Genomic DNA, 16,141 nt, shown 5'->3' on the forward strand with positions numbered 1-16,141 from the left:
TATATATATATATATATATATATATATATATAAAATGTATGCCATAAAATACAGTATTTAAGAGGCAACTTATTATCTTTAATTGCCCTTTTGTTCCCAACATTGTACTGACATTATGGTTGCCATTAAGATAATGTTGAATATTATGGTTGACATTTTTGGAGAAAATATTTAAGAGGAAAGGTTTGTGCATAACAAGAATGTATATTCATGTGCAATTATGAGGGGTTTTTTTCCCCAGTAAGCATCTTTAGCTAAAATACTTAAAATCAAATGACTGAATTTCACTTTTTGTGTATCTAAAATTAGTCTAGTAGAGTTATGAATGTATCATAAGTATTTCTTTTTTCCCCAGTAAGCATCTTTAGCTAAAATACTTAAAATCAAATGACTGAATTTTACTTTTTGTGTATCTAAAATTAGTCTAGTGTCTTACCTGACATAAAAAAAAAGGAGAAATGAATAAAGAAAAATTAAAAATAGCTAGTAATAAAAATATAATCAGCTATGATTTACTTATGTATAATTTATAGCTACAAGTTAGAAGGAAAAAAAAGGGAAACGATAGAGATGAGCGAGAAGGGGGAAGGAGAAAGGAGAGAGACTGATAAATTGAATTTATATATTTATTGAATGATTATATGTATGTAACTAGTACATATTTATATCAATGAATACAATTGTACATAATTTATATTTAAATACAATATATATCAGGTTCAGATGTATTAATGAATTGCAATTCATATCAACAAATGTAATTGTATCAATGTTATATTCCATAACAAATTGCATTATATTCATGTTTATTTGTGTGCTTCGGTTTTGTATTTAGTGACTTATAAAAGAGAACATTCCTCTTGTCATTTGTATTTGTTGCCTTCTGTATTTGTATTTTTCGCCTTATGTGTATTTGTATTCATTTGTTTCTATGTGTATTTCTATCTTGTATTACTGAAAAGAATATGTATAATTGATATTTATTATTTATAATAATTGTATCATTGACAATTAACATTTGTACTTATATTATTGTCTGTAACTATTTATATTTGTATTGAGTGAGAAAGGTGGACGCAGTGGCGGAGCTAGAATTTTGTTTAAGGGGTGTCAAAATCTAAAGAAATAAAATCGTGTAAAAGCCAAGGAGTGTCAATATGTAATATATATACATAAAAAATATTTTTATTCTAACTATATAATGTAATTTTTCGACGAAGGGGTGTCGGTCGACACCCCTTCACTATATGTGGCTCGGCCAATGGGTGGAGGCGAGAGAGACAGAGGGATAGAAAGACGAGCGAGAGAGCAAGAGAGAAGAGATTACATGACTGTAAAATCTTAATTATAGATACGAATTGTAATTTTTTTAAAAATTACAATGATAAATAGCAGAGAAAATTTCAAAAATAACAAACATAGTAGACATAATAAGTCTATATAGCTATAGTTTCGACAATTACGTTATATAGTTATAGTTTTGTTTGCTATGGAGGCCGTTGTTTGTATATCTCTGTCCATTTATATATTTTTCTTGCAAATATTCAATAGGATAAAGTACATATAAATTTTGTACTTATATATTGAGGAATTTTTTAGAAATCCTTGTATATATTTTGCTCGCCAATACAAAACTATGATAATTTATTAGAATTTTTTTCATAAAACTTATACAAATATATAGGATAAACATATATAAAATTTGAATTTATACAAGTGAAAACCAAATTATACAATTTCGGATTCATAAAAATCTGATGAACAAGCGAAGAACAAAATTGAACATCTGTAATTTAGTACCTAACATAGGCTAAATTTTTTTATTGTCATTATGCATCATTTTCATTAAATAATAAATACATATCATATGTTTTACGTTATGTTACTATGTGATTTTCCATTTTATTTTAGTGGGCTTCCTTGGAGACAATAGAAACAAATTGAGGTAGGGACAGTATATACCAAAAGCCCACTTCTGACATTGACCTCTTTTTCAGTACCCTAATAATATATATATTTCTTTCCTCCACGTTTATATAATTTTTCATATTCATCTCCTCCGAAACATTTAATTTCCTAATGGCGACAGCACCATTCTTAATCTTCACCATTTTTGCTCTTTTTGGAGTTTCCTCTTTAACAGAGGCAGCAGAAACTTCGTTTGTGGTGGCTCACAAGAAGGCTTCACTCCTAAAACTCAAATCCGGCACCGAACGGGTCTCCGTTTCCATTGACGTCTATAATCATGGATCTGTGTCAGTACTCCTTGCTCTTTCCTTATAGCTTGCATTTGTTGTTGTTTGAACAATCTAATTCTTTTTTATTTGTTTACAGTAGAATGGATGAACTCCTGTTATAAACCTTTAAAATGAGATCGTGAATTTCACAGAGAAATTGGGGATCAATTCAATTTTTTGATTCTGAATGCGTTACATTCATTGCTCTGCTAAAATCGTTAGTGCAAGAAGTATCTGCCAATTTGGTCATCTTTTGCTTTTTCTGCGGATTTTCCGATTCTTTTTTAGCTTGATTGAATGAATTGTGTCATTCTAATTAAAATTGTAAGATTTTTTATGATGTCCATTTGTTCAAATCGGACATGCTATGAGTTTACAATATCTTAATGAGAAGTATATTCTATGGGCTAGTGATCAATGAAGTGGTAGAGAATCATGAGGTTTCCGGTTCAATACGCAGGTCTTTTTAGCCGAGACAAAAAACAATGATGGAGATGACAAATCAGCAGATAAAACTTGCAGGGGTAAATCATGTTGTTGAATTGCAGGCAGTAAAAAACACTCTAGATCAGTATTATATTTTGTTTTGGTATAGCTATGCTTTCCAAGTAACAAATATTCGTACATGCTCTACTTATTCATCATTGTTTGCTTTGGAGGTTGTAGGTCTTAGAGCTCTGGTAATTTGTCAATAGTCACTTCTGCATCTTCTTTTCTTTAATCGTTCTTTCTAGTTGTACTTGAGAATTTGAGCTGTGACTACTCATAAAATATTGCTCTCAAATGGATAAACATATTTTCATTTTACACTACATTCTATGATCTTTGCCGATCTGCATTGCTTAATTTACATAGTTTCATATTATTCTCCTATTACAATTTTTAAACATGTATGCAACACCTACCACAGATCATCATGTCATGTTCTTCTGTAGTAAAGGATACTTGGCTGATATTGTACGCTAGTTTACTTGAGTGGGTATGCATTTGTGGCTGTAATCATGCATATCTACCACTAGGTCCTGTTCTTTAAACTTCTTTTTTTTGGAAGGATGATAAGTTTAGTCTATCTGAAGAAACTTCATATATCTTTTCTGAATTTATGCAGTGCTATATATGATGTAAATCTTACTGATGATAGCTGGTCCACAGAAATATTTGATTTCGTGGCTGGAAACACGTCCAATTCATGGGAAAAACTTGATGCGTAAGTGAAACCTTTTGTATATTCAAAAACTTGTTTTCACATCCTGTTTCTTTAGTTTCTCAATCTTGCTCTAATTTGTTTTTTTAATTCACTATTTTTCTTTTGTTGTATGTGATTGGCAGTGGCTCTCATGTTTCACACACTTTTGAGTTGGAATCCAAAGTGCAAACAGCTTACTACAGTGCACCTGCATTCATAACTTATCGTATTCCTACAAAATCAAAACTACAGGTTTGATTAGTAGAAGATCTGTTAAGAACCTATTTGTATCCTCGAGCCTTCACCGTTCTATTTCACAACTCTATTTTTGCTTTGTGTTGACTATTTTGCAGCTAGCATATTCCACCCCTGTTCCTGCACTAGAAACCTTAGAAGAAAAAGCTGTTGCCTACAAATTAGATTTGGTAACTTTGCCCTCCTAACACAAGCATGAGATATGGTTTCCTTATAATTGTTCTTTAAACATTTCTTGATGTTCTGACTAAAGATTGTTTCTTCTTTTACCAATTGGGCTGTTTTGGACTGGCTTCTCAACTCAGGCAAAGGTAACTTGACACCTCCTTTTATTCTATTCCATTTGTCCACTACTCAATGTCTCTGAGTTTCACTGGCACAAATCGAAAAAAGCAAGTGAAGGTTCTAGTACATTTCTGTTGGTTTGTAAGGGGAAGTTGTTTCAGAAATAGGGTTAGTGGTGACTAATCTGGAAACTATTTCCTATTTGGAATAGTTCTTAAGCAAACGTTCCCAAATGAAGTAATTGCTAGCATATATACTGTAGTTACCTGTGCCCAGGGCATGTCTAGTGGTAAGAGCACATCACGTTATGTGTGGATAAGCTCAAGTCAAGTGTTTGAACAGTGTCGAAAAACAAAAATTTGGTATTTACATATAGAAGGGTAGAGGGACAGGCCCATTATCTAGAGAGTTTTGAATTGTGTGTCAGAATCTCAAATATTTCTCGGTTAATATTTTGTTTGCCAAGTTGATGTGAAAATTTCTTTTTAATAGTAAGTTGTTTTCTTTGTGCAGAAGTTGCTTGCAAAGTATGGATCCCATTTTTCTTTAGTTCTCATCGTCTATTTGTTCGTGCGAATTATATCTAGTCCATCATCTAAATCAAGTTCTGGAAATGAAAAGAAAAGGCATTGATCGTTCATCAGCTGTAGCAAACTTCTCTTTTGCAGAGGCAAGGCCTGATACCTGATCGTTCATCAGCTGTAGCAAACTTTCACTCGTACAAATTCGTGTAATTGCATTTTGATGAACTGAAATGTATTAGATGAATTTACTTGGGCTATATATGAAATTTTACTTGCTAAAAATATTTAAGTTACTTTATTTACATGTAAATCTTATTGAGATGCCTGCCTAATCAATCAAATAAAAAATTACTTTTATGTATATAAAGAATTTAATCTTCGAATACTGATAACGTCAAAGGTTTTAAAACCAGTAAAGTTCATTATGCTAATCAAAGGTTTTAGGGGAAAGTGATGTTTCTCAAACAACTCTGATTCTCAGAGAAGATATTTCAATTTTGTTGGAGTGGTACTAAAACTGCTGATGCAAACACAAATGCCTTCGTACAAAAATACTGAATTCAGATGAGCTCAATATGGTGATAATATTACTTTGCATTCCTCTGGCCATCATAAATCAATCTTTTCATTTTCATTTCCCATTTACTATTGATCCGACCAATTTAGATTTGGCCCAAAAAATTTCACTTTGAAGAATGAAATATTTTGAGTAAAGATAATTTTATATCCAGAGCTCAAATCCAAAACATTATAATCATCATTTTTGAGACGAGTAATAAAACCTCCAACAAATTTTAAGTATTACTTTTAAAATCAGGGACTAATTTTAGCAGAATTTGTGTTTTTTTTTTACATATTGAGCCGTCAAAGGAGAAAAAATACTCCCCCGATCAAAAATATTGTTACTCCTCTTATTCAAAAAGAAAATCAGTCTCAATATCACATAAATACTATACCTTATTTCAAAGTTTAATCATATGTTCTAGTTTTTTGTTGTGAGATATTATTTTCATATTGACTCACATAAATCTAATAAAAATTTTACTTATTTATTTTTAATATACAAATCAAATAAAATAAAACGGACAAATAACATATATGAAAGGATGCAATCGGTGATATGCATATGGAACCCACTATTGTCTCATCTATGATCCTGCATACGTGGCATGCATCTAGAAGATATATATATAATCCATCTTCCACTCTTTCGAAGGTTCCAAAGGTTTCTCACTCTCAGCCCTCACTTTGTTTTCATACCAACAAAACTCAAATAAATTTGCCTTCCAATTTTCTTCTTTCACTTCTCATATAAAATCGAACCCTTCTCCTTAATGTGCGCATTTTTTCTCCCCCAAACCCTAACCGCTTTTCTAAATGTCCGAGCATCAATCACCGGACGACGGCGGAGAAATGGCGGCACATGACAACGTCGGCTCCAAGCGTTATCGTCGACCCAGCGTAAGGTTAGGCGACATTGGTGGTGAACATTCTTCGTTCGACCAACGGAAATTCAAGTCTCTCTGGAAGGATTCATCCAACAGTAATCGCCATCGTACAAACTTATCAAGTAATCAAACTCTTACTCTTGTTGATACTAACCCTAATGAAAGTAGCAATTCTAGGAAAAAATGGAGTAATGTTGATGAAGAGGATGTTGGGGATGCGAATTTGGATGATGTTACGATTGGTAGTTGGAAGATTAAGAATTTGAAATCTAAGAAGGGGCTAGTGACTAAGAAGATGAGGTCGGGTTGGACTCCTAAAGTTAATGATAGTGAAAATGACAAAATGCTCAGCACTGATGTCGAAGATTTGGAGAATAATGAACACAGCCCAGTTCATTCCCATGACAATAACAAAACTAATGATAATGTAAACATGAGTACTATTGACATTGATAGGAGAATTGATAATGTGAATAGTAGGAAGAGGGCAATTAGGGTTTCTGAGGATGTCCCAACTGATACAAAGGCCCCAGATTGGAAGAGGAATGGGATTAAGGTATGGCTGAACCAGTTGGGACTTGGTCAGTATGCCTCTCTGTTTGAGATTCATGAGGTTGATGATGAGGTTTTACCAATGCTAACATTGGAGGATCTAAAGGATATGGGAATCACTGCAGTCGGATCGCGAAGGAAAATGTATTGCTCAATTCAGAACCTCAATAAAGGTTTCTCATGAGTTTCTACCAGGGAAAAGGTATCCCTTTAAGGTTTTTGTAGCTGCATAAGCCTATGGTTGAATTCATTCCAGATATTAGCATCACTTGCTGCTTAACCTCTAATTTTGCAGTTTTTGTGTTCTTTTTATAGTTCAGATGCAATTCTGATATACTAGCAATGGCTGTGAAGTGTACAGTGCTCTTACTGTTGGTAACATCTTTGTTTATTTGATCCTAAATAGATCAAAACTTTTGAGCCAGAAAAAATAGTGAAGCATCATTCAAGAAAATGAATGGTAGTTACTCCTTAGTTTTCCTAATAAAGTTTTATGTCCAATCTTCTTTTCACAATCTTGATTTTGCAATCTTATTTAAGCTGATTTCACAATCTTATTTGACTTCCACAACTCTTATTTGGTTGCTTAATGTGTGTTGCTGCTACTTCCGAAATGACTGGACTGAGACATTGGCATCCTTTCTTTCTCGAGTACCTGCAGCGTTGTGAATTGTATCTTCAATTCATTGTAGCATGAGGAGCTCTAGAGAACATTTTCTTTGTGATAAGGTAAAATAATTTTATTGATGATTGATGATGGGAGTGAGCTGTAGAGAACATTCCCTTGGACCCTCTAATGTCCATGATCCCAAAAAAAAAAACACTTCTCCTTCGGCCATTATCTAATGTCTGCTTGGTGTTAATTCAGTAGCCAATTCTGCACATGATGTTGTGGAATTTTGGTTATGGACTTGCTTGCTACATTGTCGGGTTTATATCATTTGTGTGCAACTAATACTCTGAGATGACAACACCAACACCAGCACCAGCATACCCACTGTGATCCCATAAGTGGGGTCTGGGGAGGGGGAGGGGGTACGCAAACCGTACCCCCTACCTTGGGTAAGGTAGAGACTAAAGAGAGGTTGTTTCTGAAACACTAATACTCTGAGAATGTGCTTATAATTGTTTTGTAGTTCCTGTGTTCTTATGCTTACGTATGTCCTTGTTAAAGATAATATTTATATAAACCTCTCTCTGTGGTACTTTTAACTTTTTGCTAAGTTTTAGGAGTTGACAATGGTGATGTGAATTCTAAGCTTCATTGTTAATATCTCAAAGATACCTTGCTTAAATGAAACTATAGCAGGACACATCCACATTGCCATGTAGAAATGTTGCCGTGGAACTCTTAGGTAGAAGGATGAATTACACATAAGAACACAGTGGCATACTTTAGTTAGAGCAACCCTGCAAAAGCATATTGAGTTGCACATATTGATGTCTCTGAAATGCTTCTTTAGAAAATAAGCTTGGGTCTGCCTCCTTATCAAGAATGTCATTTATTAACCATTACATGGCTTGTCCTCACCAAGTAGTGCAGGACAACAAGATGCTGAAGTGAATACCAATGTCCCCTTTCCCCTTGGAATGACAACCACAAGCAAACAGATGCCTATGCAAAGACTGGCCTGTCCTCTCCAAAATTAAGATGTTACCAACCCTTTCCCTCTCGTGACAGATTTATGATTTTAGGTCAGTGAATGTGGTTTACCTCTTGCGTCCACCGCACCTCTGACATTGACAGTTGGGTGCAAAGTGCAAATACACCCACTACATCTTTCTTGCATTCTCCTCTACCTGCTCCTTTCCAAACCTCCTTGGATGAATTTCATTTTGTGGCAGAAATTTTGGCCGGACATGCTCCCTTCGTCTTTGATTAGTTTTTGACAGGCTTTGGAAGATATAATTTTGTTGGTCAGTTATAAATATCAGCAAAAGCAAGCTTATCTGATAGGTTGTTGCTTATTCTGTAATTGAATACCTACTCCACATTCAGAATATTTCATTCCAAATCTAAATAAAAGGCCTGTCATAGAAACAAGCACCGATAAATTTTCAGAGTTCTGCTTTCCACATATATGGATTTTCAGAATGTTTGAGATTCTTATCCAAACCAATGAATTGATTGTTTAGATGCCACTTTGTTTTGTTATGCTATGTGCTTTCACCTCATCTTGAATTTGCTTCTTGATGTTCTGGACCAAATGTGCAGAACCATCTTATCTTTCAGTTTTTGTGTTCCAAAGAACCTGATCATGCTCGACCAATTCTGTAACATCGGCTCTTCTAAATTTTGTAAAGAGATGTAAGAATCAAGTTTGCAAGGAATGTAAATACTCATTTGCCAGAAAATGGCATCCTGGTAGTTCAGAAACTTTTATTGCATGGTTATTCTCATTCCCGGATATCAGGATTATTTTATGAAAAATAAAAAGGGCAACCAGGATCATTTCTGGTTTCGCATTCAGAACAGGATTTAGATGTTTTCCCAACTGTATACATCAGAAGCTGTATGAGCCATTGCTATGACTAATTGAAAATAGAGTTGAACAACTCCAATGATGTATGTTCTGAAAAAGAATATGAGTATTATATTTCAAGATTAAGATTTTGTTGTTGAATGATACCATAAATTAAATGGACAAAGATGCTAGATTTTCTAATCCATAACAAATGCTGATTAGCGCTTGATTTCTTCATTTCATATATTAAAACCAACACCACGAGAAAAGAGCCGGTTGCTCATTACATTTTAAAAGGCTAAACTAACTGAAAGATATCATCCTGGTCCCATACAAGCCGCCAAAAGAATACATGAATATAAAGAGAACTCTGCTGTATAATTTTGGTAAGAGAATAGCCACCTTAACCTTGGACGTGACAAGGCCTTGTCAACAATACTTGTAACCAACTTTGATCAAAACATTCAGGTAGCAAGCACGCAAATTCTCAAGACAGTGGGGAGTGGTCAACAAATGCACCAAAAGAAAAAGTTGGCAGACCATCTTCCCAAAGAACGCAGGGCTTTTTCACAGCATGACCCTGAAGTCTGGTGTAATGAATTCATGTTAGTTCAGTTTTCTGACTATCAACTTGTTGGGAACTGTGCAGAGTTGGCCATGTCCTGGATTGTGCTCCAAAGGATACATTGTAGTGCCTTTTACATATTTCTGATGTTCAACAGCTGCTTTTCTAAGGTTTGACATGTCAACATCATTTCCTTTCTGTTGCTTCTTGATTATGGAACATGTAGCCAAAAGATTGGTCGATCCAGCTCCAACCCTCCTACAGGCATGCAAACCAAGCTTATATAAGGTTGTTGAGCAAATTAAATAAAGGGACTTGAGATGAAATTGGGATGTGGATTTTCTTAACAGTTGAAATACAGTTTATTGCCACTGAAAGAAACAGTCATTCACCTGAGCAACTTCTCTGATGCAATTCGGGCAGCAGTGATTGTGCTGCGGCTGGGTAACCACTTCACAACACGATCTGGATCGGCTCGCATTGGAGAATGGATTTTAATAAGCTTTAAAAAATTGATAAATGTTAGATTTGCAATATATCAATGAAGAACGTTCTTATACCCTAAAGAGAATGTAACAACAGCTAAGCATCCAAGTGATATTACTAGCTGTCCTATGACTGTTTTCAAGCTTCTATGTTAGGAGGTCTAAAATCTATATGTTTCTAGTTGTCTCTATTTTATGTATGGTGTAAATATTTCAAGTTTCTAGTTGTCTATTTTAGGAGTATTGTGTAAATGTTTCTCCAGGTTGTATCTGCACCATCTGTACTTCTGAGTGTGTGTTACTGGCAAATCTGTGATCTCCGTGCTCTCTCTTTAGTGATAAGTTTGCTTACTTTCTTTTCTGACAATTGAAGTAAGTGGTTAAAGACATTATTTTCATAGTATGACCAACTTCCCTCCCCTTAGACTTGTCTAAACAACTTGAGCAACTCATACTACAATATTTCAACAGGAATGAAGACTCTCATCATTTGGGGAAAAAGAAACAGAGTAGCATTTTTATAGGAGTAGTTAACTAACCCCTAGGCATTCCATCATTTGATAATATGCCCTTCCTTGCAGAGGTGTATGACCTTGCCGAGCCTCTGAAAAATACCTGGTCCTGTGATGATATAAACACTTTATTATCACGTATGCAGGAAAGGAAGATGCAATGATACGTTCTAGAAATATTTAGAACAAAGAATATCCACCATAAGCTGTTTTAGCTTCATCTTACCATTCTTTATAGCCTGGATCAACTGTAAAACCATACATGTCGACAGTGTCACAGATGGAGAGGGCAAATTCTAGAGCCTTCAGTCCAGTTCCTTTTGCTGCTGAACCAAAGGATGCACCCAACATGAGATACACTTTGTTGAGAATGGGAACTTCCTACAGAAAGATATACCAAACAGGAAGATGTAAATAAATAATTTCCAGTCTGTCTGAAACAACCTTATTGATGCAGAACACTGGGTTGAGATTCTTCCGACAAAATGATATACTACCAAACAGATTATAGTTTCCAGTCTGCCTCAGAAACAACTTTATTGCATCACATGGCCAAAGATATATCGAGTTGGGGAAAGACACTTGGGAGTGGATACATTAGCTATAGAATAACAAGCAACACATAATGCAGGAACTATTTCAAGCATACTGACAGCCAAACCAAAATTCTGGCTTATATTTCATTACGAAAGGAAAAGGTCTTCCCAAACTAGATATCAGAAATAACTCACCAAGATTTGGCTTATTAGATAGACCTTCCCAAAATAAAAGCACAAAAAAGTCAGCTGGGATATACAGTCAGTGTTATGATTATACTTGTGTTAGCATTCTACATTACAGAATTTCTGCATAGTGATGCAACATACATGACACTCATTTCCAAAATAGTGCAAAATTAAAGATTCCAGTTGTTCCATCATCTTATTAATGGACCATATTCTCTTACTTCCGACATCGGTGGATAGTTCTTTAATATCTAAGTTACTCAGATTCTCCAAAAATGTTGCCGCACTTGTGTCGGGTCCTCCGAAAATGCACTAGTTTTGAAGGATCCGACACGCATCTGATGACATTTTTGAAGAGTCCGAGCAACATAGTTTAATATAGTCTATGTTAATACACATCGTGCAAAACAATGGGGTATTTTACTAGTCCATCTGTGTATATCAAATGCAGAAGAAAGTGCTCACCCGAATCATCTTGTTCATGATATCATGTATAGTTGTTTTGACTATCAACACCTCCTTTCCTCTTTCTGTAGAATTTAAGATATTTAGCATGGTCGTAATGAAAGATCAAACCCTACAAAAGTGGGAATTGTGCCAATACCATACAACTCTGCTACTTTGTCAAGAGCTTTAGCAGAACCCCTATTAAGAAGGCGAAATGTACTTTTCGTGCCCACAAATTCTGTGTAGTTCTGTAAAAACCAAAGAAGGCAGGTGTTAGGGGTACACAAAATCAAGTGAAAAAGAGAAGTTGATCAGCTTGCAAAACCTGTATCGGTGCTCCATTTTCCCTGAAAACAGCTTCATAGCTATCAATCTCATCACCAAATTTTGTTTTAAGAAGATCTCCTGAGTTGCCTATAACAGCACATCGACTATACTGCCTTGGAAATAATGGTGGTCTTTCTGGAAGTACTAGAGAGAGCTTCTCCATGCAAAGAGTTCTATTTTCACATTGGTTCCTGCACCAGAAAAGTGATACTCCACAAAAATCAACAACCCACACCAGATTCTTTAGTTACAGGAAGTTGAGGTTCACGCTAATTGTAAAATAATTCATGAAAGATTGAAGAACTTTTATAAGCATTAAGAGGTATCAGCAGAACAATATAACAAGTATATATTTCGCTCTGCTGCAAGATCATATAATATATTCCAATTATATATCATAAAAAGGCAAGCAACAATCAACATAGTGCGACGCAGTAAGAGAGTGTCTACATTAACTTTTCGAAGCAAAAGTTAATCACTCCAATCATTGTTATGCAGCTAGTTATGCACTTATATAAGGACTTCTAAGTGGTAGTACCAACAATATCAACAATCATATGGTTAAGAGTGAGATCACACTTACAGAAGTACCCCCTTATTAATCCTTCTCCATGCATAGTCCTCCCATCCATTTGGTAGGGCATCAATGTACTCCTTTGTGAGTACTGTGGTACTGTTCCTCACCTAGCAATCATCCCACTGTATTTAAATCAATTGTAGTATGTAAAATAAGGTGCAAGCTGTAAACTTTAGGTAAGCCAGCTTCAAGCATATGCTCTTGTCAGAGAAACAGAACACCTTATTTCACTAATAACAGAAATAGTACAATTTAATCCAGTAGTCGTGTGAAAAAATTACTGACCTGTTCCCAAGTAGCCACAGCTTCACATAAGTTCAGTTCATATGACAAGCCCTCAAGTTCTCCAGTTTTTGGATCTTTCTATTATAAGTGAAACCAAAAAAAACAAAAAGGTGGTTAAAGTACTAGCTGAGGATATGTAACAACTAGTTTTGGGTTCCCAAATTTGTGAAATAAGAATCAAGTGATATGGAAATCATGTCGGCCAGCAGGAAAGAGAATTAGGCAATAATGTGTCATGCTTTGAATGATGATGAAGAAGATAAACTACCATGGTAGCTGCGATAGTTTCCCTATATTCCTATATGGCAAGAAAGGGTAGAGGGGTGGGGGACCAGTGAACGAAAGAAAACTTACCCACTTTGGTACTGTTTCACCAGGAAACTTCATTGTAACCTCACAATAGTCCCTGCCACTTGCAGCTTGTAAACCTAATCCATTTGCACTCTGCATCAGTTTCCAGTTAGCTAATACAACAAACATGAGGATGGCACATGTTTTCAACCAATCTTAAAGATCTACTTGCTAAAGTACAGCAATCTCCGTTCAGGCCTTACATATAAACCAAACACAATAACCAGAACAAAGTAATCTCACTATTTTTGCAACTGAAGATGCCAAGAGAAAAGGCACAACTATGAAAATATTGCACAAAATAATATTCTTAATCTTTTCAACTTTTCCTGAAGCCAAAGTACACAGATCCATTTAGCTTTGCAGCAGAGAGAGAAGCAACTATTGCTCAGTGCAGAACTAGGAATGACCAAACTGTTAGTTTTAGAAGGAGTGTGTTAATTGACAAATGGATATAAAGCTACAAGATTTGGAGCAGGTTAGTGCATCTCAAATGAGCCCGCCTCACTGGTCTGGACAGCTATCAGTAGCGGAAGGTTCACTGTGAAGTCTTGCTACCAAAGTCTCACCAAAACTGGAATCAGAGTGGAAATGATATGGGAAGACCAAAGCTCCTTATAAATTGGGTTGCTTCAGTTGGTTAACGGTTCATGATACCTGCTTGAAACAGAGGAACTTCCAGAGGGGAGAACTGCAAATTATGCAGCAAATGCTACATGTGTGGAGCATATAAATGGACAATGGACACCTTTTTTGCATTTCCCAGTGGCATCCAAATTTTGGGTACTCTTTCTCAAATTTTTGGAGTTGAATGGTGATTCTAGGTCACTTGAAAACTTATTTGCCGTGGGTATGGAACTAAGTCCGATTATATCTGAAGAGGATGTGGGGAGAATACCAGCCTACATGGCTTAGTTTTTGTGGAACCAAAGACATTTTTAAGGAAAGCCTGTAACTGTATGTGATTTTTAAGTTAAAGGGTTTAGTATGTTAGCTCTCTGGTGTAAATTGCATTATGTATCATGAGAATAGTCTGGTAGATTTCATAGACTCGGTACAGCAAAGCTGATTGTAAAGACTTGGTTATTTCTTTTTCGCAACGGCACGTTGCCTTCGTGTGTGGATGTGGGCTATTAATGAAAAGTTTTGCTTACTTAGCAAGAAAATGTTCTTCAGCTTTCATCTTAAACTAAGAGTGCTACTCCATATGCTTGAACAAAAAGGAATGCTACAGACATCCATAAAGCAATGATATCAGAAAATATACAAATAGAGGTAAAAAACACTGACCTCAGCTACAAGAGCAAGCAACAAATCCTGGTAAAAGTTAACTATTGCAGTCTGGTTCAAGGATGTTCAATCAGACAAGTTTAGATATGCTAGATAAGATTACACACAAAGATTTAACAACCCGAGATCCAAGCTAGCAGTAAATAAACAGAAATATGCCAATCAAACCTACGATACCATAATTTTCTCGCGTCTCCACAATGCAGTAACCAGAATAGTGCACGAAACAAAGATTAACCTAGACATTCGGCAATTCAGCTACTTCATAGCTTAATTAACTAGAGCAATGAAAACAAACATCGATAACAAAACAGAAATCACATAACCAAAAGCCACTGCAAGTCCAACTCACCACGCACTTCTGGAAACCAGACTGTAGAGAATGTAACGCCTCCAAATCCTCATCAGATAAATGATATGATCCATCTGCAAACAAAAAACGAACAAAATATATCAATTCATTCACATTCACAAGTCGGTGCACAACGAAACTTAAAATGGTAAATAAATTATGCTCTCACGTAGAGTGTCGACGCCAGTGATGTAGATGAGAATAGCTGCGAGTCCAGAAGCCAAACAAGCTGCAAGTAAAAACTTCAATAGATTCATCTAAATCTATATTACTACTAATACTTAGCCAATTGTCTGCACTTTCAGTTTGATCAATCAACGAATCGATTGCGCTTTACAGTGAGTGTTCATATGGTTAGCGTTAGATCTGGAGGACGAAATTGAACTGTCTTAAATTTTTCGCTCTCAAATCACTGATGCACCAGAAGCTTCTCTTTTAGCAAACAAAATCAAGTTAAAAAACGTGTGTTTCAGTCACTTCAACTTTATTCTTTCTCAGTTTAGGTTCATAAACTTACAATATTCCTTCTAACACCCATTGAAATACTACTATTCTATTTTCGACCCAAATAAATTGCCAAAATACGGAAATCTACTCTTCTATACTGGAAAATTTCAAAATTTATCTTGATATCTAGAGTTTCCAAAAGTAATTAGATCCAACATTTTCTTTTACCATTAAATATATTTTAAAGGAAAAAATTTAAAAACAACAAAAGTTATGTGAGTACTGACAGATTTTTATATTATTGTCAATTTATTGCAATTTTATATTTTTCTGATTTAATAATTTGTTTATCTTTATAGAGTATATTAGAATTTAAATTGTACATTAACTAAGTTTAAGATTATATATTTCAACAAATTAAATGTAATGCATCTTAACTCCTGATCTATAAGTCGTGGATATTATTAGCAATCGAGGGATTAAGTTTTATAATAGTCATTTTTGGTAACACTAAAGTCAAAAAACTAATTTTTGTTGGTGTTAGAGTTCCTCAACTAACCGATCATAACACTAAAGTTATAAAATTAATTTTTGTAACAAAAAATTATGGGATAGTTGCTAAGAAATTACTAATCACAAAATGTCCTATTTTTAGTTGTAGTTGAGTGATTTTATTAAGTATAAAAACTTATTTTGTCATTTTAATATTAGTAATAATAAATATAGTGATTGATCGTAATATTAAAACCTTTTTAAATAATAACTAAACCTTCCTTATTTTTTTTACATGTTATAATGTCTCGTGTTGATCCGCTTAGACCTCATT

General features: G+C 34.8%; 3 protein-coding genes across 4 annotated transcripts; 2 read left to right on the top strand and 1 right to left on the bottom strand.

Moving 5' to 3' along the window:
- Window positions 1-1,803: 1,803 nt before the first annotated feature.
- LOC107012730 (translocon-associated protein subunit beta-like) lies at window positions 1,804-4,806 on the top strand. Its single transcript, XM_015212644.2, has 6 exons — window positions 1,804-2,255; window positions 3,346-3,444; window positions 3,567-3,675; window positions 3,777-3,848; window positions 3,984-3,989; window positions 4,477-4,806. Exons 1-6 carry the CDS (start codon window positions 2,080-2,082, stop codon window positions 4,594-4,596), a joined length of 582 nt encoding a protein of 193 aa, XP_015068130.1. The 5' UTR covers window positions 1,804-2,079; the 3' UTR covers window positions 4,597-4,806.
- Window positions 4,807-5,715: 909 nt separating this feature from the next.
- On the top strand, window positions 5,716-7,308 carry LOC107015296. The gene is made up of 2 exons (XM_027915743.1): window positions 5,716-6,689; window positions 6,803-7,308. The coding sequence occupies exon 1, from the start codon at window positions 5,865-5,867 to the stop codon at window positions 6,669-6,671; it is 807 nt and encodes a 268-aa protein (XP_027771544.1). The 5' UTR covers window positions 5,716-5,864; the 3' UTR covers window positions 6,672-6,689; window positions 6,803-7,308.
- Window positions 7,309-9,143: 1,835 nt separating this feature from the next.
- LOC107015295 (sialyltransferase-like protein 2) lies at window positions 9,144-15,399 on the bottom strand. 2 transcript variants are annotated; one of them, XM_015215517.2, is made up of 12 exons: window positions 15,038-15,399; window positions 14,869-14,942; window positions 13,230-13,319; window positions 12,876-12,953; window positions 12,597-12,697; window positions 12,012-12,204; window positions 11,844-11,934; window positions 11,705-11,769; window positions 10,741-10,895; window positions 10,542-10,623; window positions 9,910-10,019; window positions 9,144-9,775 (listed from the first exon to the last, which is right to left on the bottom strand). In XM_015215517.2, the coding sequence occupies exons 1-12, from the start codon at window positions 15,123-15,125 to the stop codon at window positions 9,559-9,561; spliced, it is 1,344 nt and encodes a 447-aa protein (XP_015071003.1). In that variant the 5' UTR covers window positions 15,126-15,399; the 3' UTR covers window positions 9,144-9,558. The 2 variants fall into 2 exon arrangements, with proteins under 2 accessions (XP_015071003.1, XP_015071004.1); XM_015215518.2 differs by having other exon boundaries at window positions 9,214-9,775; window positions 13,230-13,303; window positions 15,038-15,079.
- Window positions 15,400-16,141: the final 742 nt, after the last annotated feature.

Source organism: Solanum pennellii, chromosome 3 (genome assembly GCF_001406875.1).
Source record: "Solanum pennellii chromosome 3, SPENNV200".
Taxonomy (NCBI): domain Eukaryota; kingdom Viridiplantae; phylum Streptophyta; class Magnoliopsida; order Solanales; family Solanaceae; genus Solanum; species Solanum pennellii.

Coding starts and splice junctions, on each gene's coding strand:
- LOC107012730 (XM_015212644.2), top strand. CDS start 2,080: ATGGCGACAGCACCATTCTTAATCTTCACCATTTTTGCTCTTTTTGGA. Junction 2,256..3,345: donor GTCTATAATCATGGATCTGT/GTCAGTACTCCT, acceptor GAATTTATGCAG/TGCTATATATGATGTAAATC. Junction 3,676..3,776: donor CTACAAAATCAAAACTACAG/GTTTGATTAGTA, acceptor ACTATTTTGCAG/CTAGCATATTCCACCCCTGT.
- LOC107015296 (XM_027915743.1), top strand. CDS start 5,865: ATGTCCGAGCATCAATCACCGGACGACGGCGGAGAAATGGCGGCACAT.
- LOC107015295 (XM_015215517.2), bottom strand. CDS start 15,125: ATGAATCTATTGAAGTTTTTACTTGCAGCTTGTTTGGCTTCTGGACTC. Junction 11,935..12,011: donor AAAATGGAGCACCGATACAG/GTTTTGCAAGCT, acceptor TGGTTTTTACAG/AACTACACAGAATTTGTGGG. Junction 10,896..11,704: donor TCATGAACAAGATGATTCGG/GTGAGCACTTTC, acceptor ATCTTTCTGTAG/GAAGTTCCCATTCTCAACAA.